Source organism: Entelurus aequoreus, linkage group LG15 (assembly GCF_033978785.1).
Source record: "Entelurus aequoreus isolate RoL-2023_Sb linkage group LG15, RoL_Eaeq_v1.1, whole genome shotgun sequence".
Classification (NCBI taxonomy): Eukaryota; Metazoa; Chordata; class Actinopteri; order Syngnathiformes; family Syngnathidae; genus Entelurus; species Entelurus aequoreus.
Window position 1 is genome coordinate 33,445,849 of NC_084745.1, and position 7,173 is coordinate 33,453,021.

Consider the following 7,173-nt stretch of genomic DNA (forward strand, 5'->3'; position numbering starts at 1 on the left):
CTGAACGGATGCCCGAACCACCTCATCTGGCTCCTCTCGATGTGGAGGAGCAGCGGCTTTACTTAGAGCTCCTCCGGGATGACAGAGCTTCTCACCCTATCTCTAAGGGAGAGCCCCGCCACCTGGCGGAGGAAACTCATTTCAGCCGCTTGTACCCGTGATCTTGTCCTTTCGGTCATAACCCAAAGCTCATGACCATAGGTGAGGATGGGAACGTAGATCGAGCGGTAAATTGAGAGCTTTGCCTTCGGGCTCAGCTCCTTCTTCACCACAACGGATCGATACAGCGTCCGCATTACTGAAGACGCCGCACAGATCCGCCTGTCGATCTCACGATCCACTCTTCCCCCACTCGTGAACAAGACTCAGAGGTACTTGAACTCCTCCACAGGGGGCAAGATCTCTTCCCCAACTCGGAGATGGCACTCCACCCTTCACGGGCGAGAACCATGTACTCGGACTTGGAGGTGCTGATTCTAAATTCTAAAATTCTAATTTTCCTGAGGGAACTCTCCTGAAGGAATCAATAAAGTACTATCTATCATCCCAGTCGTTTCACACTCGGCTGCGAACCGATTGATTGTTTCTTCTAAATTATGATTATTTTCACTTTTATGTATTCCTCCCTTTATGTATAAATGTTTTCTCTTTATTTAGTTTTTTAATATATGTTATTCACTGTAATTATTGTTTATTTAAAAAAAAAAACAGAAGCACAACATTGTATAATTTTGTGAAACCACTGCAATAAAGTAATTTTAAGGTGGCGACTTGTCCAGGGTGTACCCCGCCTTCCGCCCGATTGTAGCTGAGATAGGCTCCAGCGCCCCCCGCGACCCCGAAGGGAATAAGCGGTAGAAAATGGATGGACGTGTAGTTTAAAACGTCATTGAAAAGGGAAAAACAGTCACAAACATTTCTAATGAATTATAACATATGTGTAATTATTATTTTTGTATATATTGTATATCATTTTGACCCTAGTGAGAATAAGCAGGTAAAATGGATGGAAGGATGGAATATATTTTTAGAATGAAATATGTAATTGTTCTATTATGTTTAAAAAAAATTAAAAAGCTCTCGTGATTATAATTTACAAACATAGTATGTGACTGTAAAGTGTTTGATTAGTTTCATGTTGAACTACTTTACCTTGTGAAGGAGTGAGCCAATGAGAGAGCGTCCGTGAAAAAATGAAGGCAGCTGATTGGTTGGAATTTGAACACCCGCCTCTACACCTGTCCACCTCCGAGGCACCTCCTTAAAAACAGCAGCCAACAAGGTGGCGCGATTTACGAAAGTAGTTTGGCCTTGCAGGCTGGGTCGCGGATTTGAGATATTTTAACTTTTTAAACATTCTTTTAAAAATTGAACTAAGAAAAAATGGCAGACTGGAAAACACAAATAAGCTACAATTACAACCCGTCCTTCCATGCTTATGCCTACGGCCTCGTCTACCAGCCCGGACCCGAGCAGAACCACCCCGGCTGGGGCGACGCCGCCCCCGCCGAATACAGCAACTTTTCCCCCGGGATGACACAGGTCTACTACGCCGCCAGCGCCAGGACCCGCGAAGAGTCTCCGCCTCACAGTCCGGAGCAACACGTCGCCAACGGCCATTGCCACTACCAGAGCTCCGCGGTCGTCTACTTCGGGGAAAGCCAAGCGAGCCGCCTCCTCCTGGCTGGACCCCACCGAGCTGTGTGTGATACGCCGGCGGAGGAGAGCAGGAGGGCGGGGAGCGACTCCACCAGTGACTCAGAAGCTCACGCCTCACCAGGTATGTTAGCACAGCTACGGCTAGCAGCGACACTAAACTTAGCTTATCTTGCCAGCGTTTTCACAAGTTTCCGGGAAGTTACAATTGGACAACAAGGATTGTACATTTTAGTGTTATTTGGGGGAGCTTTTTGGGGAACTTCCCTAATCTGGACCGTGGACGACATCTTTCGACGTGATGTGGAACTGCAGCAGTGCAGTGCCATTCAACACAATATACAATCTTTGACTGCCATTTTTATGACTAGTTTAGACTCGGTTATCATCCATCCATCCATTTCCTACCGCTTGTCCCTTCTCCTCGTGGGGGTTGCTGTAGCCTATCTCTAGGCATGGTATATTTTTTAAACATCCATGCAGTCGTTTTGATTAGGGCCGCAACTATCTCATAATTTAATAATCAGTAATACATTAGTTTGTCCGATTAATCAAATAAGCGGGGGAAAAGTATATAAATCTTATATGTATATAATATTTTTCTGCTTGCCGTAAACGTATTTTTTCCATATATACACATACACACTGTAGTTGCATTTTTAACATGTGTGAAAGAATTAAAACATTACATAAAAAAATTACCGCCATTTCCGCTACACACCGCGATTGTCATGTGCGCTCTATTTGCAGCATTTTTTTAATCAATGCACGCATGTTAAAAGTGCCATATCAACGTTTATGTGCATTTATAAGAAGAAAAAAATTATATAAAACTATGTCCACGTATTTAGTGTCGAGCACCATTTTTTTCTATTTTTTAACAAGTTATTAAACGATTAATCGAAGCAACAGAATATCAATTAAAGCTTTTTTCTAATCGGTTTATTTGTAGCAGCCCTGGTTTTGATTAACATAAACTTCTATGAAAGCTACATGTCTCATATTAGGGGTGCTCAAAAAATAGATTCACATCCAAAGCACGATTCTTATTCATACCGATTGTAAAGCAATTAATAGTTTTCAAGATTCGATGAAAAAAAAAATAATAAATAAAAAAAAATATATATATATATATATATATATATATATATATATATATATATATATATATTTTTTTTTTTTCATCGAATGTTGAAAACTATTAACTATTATATATATATATATATATATATATAATATTTTAATTTCAATGTAATTAAAAAAACTTTAAAAAAAAAAAAATAAGAATAATAAATAAAAAAAATTGCGTGGGGGTGGCCTAAAACCTACTTTCTTAAAAATGTTGTAAATTTTTAAATTATAATTTTTGTTTAAAAGATAATCGATTTTTTAATTTAAATGTTATATATATGTGTGTGTGTGTATATATATATATATATATATATATATATATATATATATATATAATTTTAATTTCAATGTAATTTAAAAAAAAAAAAGGAAATTCAAAAATCTATTATCTTTTGAATAAAAATAATAAATTAAAAAAAGATTTACATTTTTAGGAAAATAGGTTTTAGGCCACCCCCACGCTTGCTTGCTACATGTATATGTCATACGTCAACAGCCAAGAAGAGCTTTTGTAACCTGCTTTAAGATTTTATCATATTGCAACTATTGTGTTGAATCAAGAATCAATTATAAATCGAATCGTCACCCCAAGAATATGGATTCAAATGTGAGGTTTACTTCCCTATTTCATATACATCCTCGTAAAGGGATCATATTATGACTTTTATTACTCCTACATTTGAAACACTTTCTTGTGGTCTACGTAACATGTAACAGTGGCTTTCTGGTCAAAACCATGCATGGACTATGATTTACAGACATCTTCAAGCTGTTTTCTGACTGTCCATAGCATACATGGAGATATTCGCTGAGGTAACTAAGGCAAAATATGCCTATTATGCCATATAGGTTGATTGGCAACACTAAATTGGCCCTAGTGTGTGAATGTGAGTGTGAATGTTGTCTGTCTATCTGTGTTGGCCCTGCGATGAGGTGGTGACTTGTCCAGGGTGTACCCGCCTTCCGCCCGAATGCAGCTGAGATAGGCTCCAGCAACCCCAAAAGGGACAGGTGGTAGAAAATGGATGGATGCCATATATTTTTTGTAAGAAGTTTGGAAGAAGGCAAGATATCTCCGCCATGCCTCCATGGTTTGATTTAACATTTTCATGACCAATGGTGATCCCAAATACACAAGAGGTACTAACAGGTAGGAAAAGTTGGTTTTGCATATTAGGGCTAATTAAGCCCTATAAAGTGTTTATGGATCTTGGGATTTTAATAGCTGCCATAGCATTATAAGAACCATTATATTTTATGGTATCCTAACTTTCAGATTCATGGAGTTTCGGCTGCAACCGAGAGGGAAGTCTCCCGCAGACAGATCCCACCAAATGGGCAAAGAAAGAACTCTGCGCCGAGGCAGACAGCAGGAGTCCGGACACCGGAGATGTTTCCAGTTCGCTCATGGGGGAGCCATCGTCTTACACCAACATTGGCAACCCGAGCTGTGACACCTTCCCTGTACAAGTGCCCTTAACCACACCGAAGAAAGGAAGCACTCCCAGCGAGAAGCCCAAATGCAAGGTGCGCGCGGCCTTCTCGGAAAGCCAGATGAACGCTCTAGTCCAGCGCTTCAGCGTGCAGAGATACCTCACCCCAGCCGAGATGAAGAACCTGGCTGAGCTGACGGGGCTTACCTACAAACAGGTGAGTGGTGTGCATATATTGGGACTACAAAATAACTACGTGTCATTTTATATTCTTCTCGCTCGACAGGTGAAGACTTGGTTCCAAAACAGACGGATGAAGCTGAGGAGGCACCAGAAGGACAGCTGGGTGTCAGAACGTTATGCCAACAAGGGTCGCCGCTCAGCTTCAGTCAGCCACGGTCAACCTGTAAGCACATTTATTAGCAGTTGTCCTGTCTAATTTCCTGTTTGCTCATAACAGAGAAGCAATGGCTTAGACAAAAAACAACACATCCATAATGGAGGTCTAACTATAGTTTGGTTCAGACCTTAAAGGCGAGATGTAACAACATCCAAACAGAAAGAAGACAAATATCATTCTGACTTCTACTTCTTGTCTTGCCTTCCAGTATCCTCCTGAGAGCGAAAGACCACCTGTGAAGGAGCGCTACACTCACCCCGTGGCGGACGCAGTCTTTAAGACGACCACCCCCCAGAACTTGTCCTTCTATCTGGCCTCCATGGGCAACACCAACGGGGCTGGTGCAGGTTACCCCTCCTGGATTCCCGGGCAAGCTGCCATGCCCACCGCCTGGTCCATGCCTCCGGGCGTCAACCAATACGAATACAACCCCAACGGTTTCCACTCGACTGTTAACGTCGAGCCTGACGACCACTTTGATGCCAAAGATGGAGTAGACCCTGTTACCAGCAGAATACTTTTAAATAGTCACTGTACATAAAAGCCAAGAGGAGGCACTGTTTACACGACCATGTAAAAATTCTGACTGTAATTAGATTTTTTTTTTTCAGAGTGGGTGTACATTGTTCAATAACTTTTTTTTTTTTTTGTACCACCATGTTTTCTTTACACAACTACTTAGTACTTGTTAGTGTGTCCTTTTCTGCTTTGTAATACAGCATGTTTTTTTTTTTTTTAAGAGATAGATCCACACAGTTTTCTATAAAAACACAGTAACTTGTAGAATGGCTTGTCTATCTTTTGGTATTTTTAACTTTGTAAATATAGTACTGGTGACATTTGCGGGAAAAAAAAAAGTTTAAAACCAATCTTGATGTCAGTGTCTTTTTTATTTTATGCCTTTGATGCAGATTTTTTAAAATATCTTAGTTTTTGGAGCTGCACAAAAATGTAAACTTTGCTATTTAACAATTGGATGAGTGTTTTTTACAGCCCTTTGAGACACTTGTGATTTAGGGCTATATAAATAAACATTGATTGATTGATTGATTTATACAACTCAACATGTGAGAAAACCACTGTGAAGCAAGTAGTCTTTTTGTCTTGATACTATTTGAAAAGTATTCCCATGAAGAAGGTCAAAAGGATGTTTCTTTAAAACAGAACACAACCATGGGAGTCAAAGAACTGATTTCTTTAAAACAAAACCAGACATGCAAATGCAAAAATAATTGTGGTTTCAATTATAAGCAATGTAAGTTCCTTACCCTAAGAGTAGTGCTGCATGATTTTGACAAAAACCTATTTGCGATTTCTTTCTCCAAAATTGCCATTGTGGTTCAATTTGCGATTTTTATATTGTTTTCATAAAATGCATAAACGAGTGAAGGAAGGCATGTTACTTTTAAACTGTCATTCAACATTCTGGTATAAAGGTGCCACAAAGAAAAAAATGCAATATTTGACTTAAAGAAATATTTGTCTTTATGCAGACAGACTCAGAGGTTTTGTCTACATTAGGTGTTTAAACTGAAGAAATAATTGATAAACACTATACAGTGAGTATAATTTAATCTATATTAATGCAGGAAACCATTTAAAAATATCGACTTATTTCTCATTGTCGAATTGTTTACCATTGTACTGTAATTGGAAGGTAAATGACTTTATCCTAGATAAACAAAAAAATTAAATGGGATAATTTCTGTAATCAAAATTTTAATTAAAATATTTTAATGTGCATTTTTTCCCGGTTGGAAACACGAGGTCGGATGTTGTCTTTTATTTCGTCACATGATCACGTCATTCTCGCTTGTTCGTCCGTGTTGATGGGCTCATATTGCCCATCCAACTTGAAGCTGAAATATTCCCACAACGGGGCATATGGCTTTGTAATCATATTTTTTCTCTCCTAATTTTTTTCTCCTAACTGACATTTCTCACTGGCGAGTAGGGAGGTTGACTGTACATACTTCCTTTGTTTGTAAAGCTGGCGCTCCGCTCAGACAAAGATTGTGAATGACTGAAGGCTCACTGTGTTTGGTCAATTCTACTATTACTTATCGCACAAATTAAAACCTCAATGTCAATTAATTGTGCAGCCCTACCTAAGAGTCTATCATGACAGATTGGCAGCCAAATAAACCACCAAGGCCAGTTATTACTAATGTTATTTTATTGAAAAAAGTATTTACATCACAGTCAATATTGCTCCCCTGTCACCTCTACAAGGCATCTAATCTCATTTGCTTCTCATCACAAGACAGATGCTGACAAAAGTAGAAAGAACCAAACACAGAAGGTTCACTCCTGATGGGTCTCATCCCTTCATACAGTGGGTACAGAAAGTATTCAGACCCCTTTAAATGTTTCACTCTTTGTTTCATTGCAGCTACTTGCGAAAATCAAAAAAGCCAATTTTATTTATCAATGTACACTCAGCACCCCAAAAAAATAAATGTAGATATTTTTGCAAATTTATTAAAAATCAAAAACTGAAAAATCACATGTAAGTATTCAGACCCTTTGCTCAATACTTTGTTGATGTAGTCT

The 7,173-nt window shown here is 39.0% G+C and overlaps 1 protein-coding gene across 1 annotated transcript; it reads left to right on the forward strand.

Annotated features, from left to right (window-relative positions):
* The first annotated feature begins 1,266 nt into the window (after nucleotides 1-1,266).
* On the forward strand, nucleotides 1,267-5,618 carry nanog (nanog homeobox). The gene is made up of 4 exons (XM_062022044.1): nucleotides 1,267-1,780; nucleotides 4,064-4,437; nucleotides 4,507-4,626; nucleotides 4,829-5,618. Exons 1-4 carry the CDS (start codon nucleotides 1,384-1,386, stop codon nucleotides 5,159-5,161), a joined length of 1,224 nt encoding a protein of 407 aa, XP_061878028.1. The 5' UTR covers nucleotides 1,267-1,383; the 3' UTR covers nucleotides 5,162-5,618.
* Nucleotides 5,619-7,173: the final 1,555 nt, after the last annotated feature.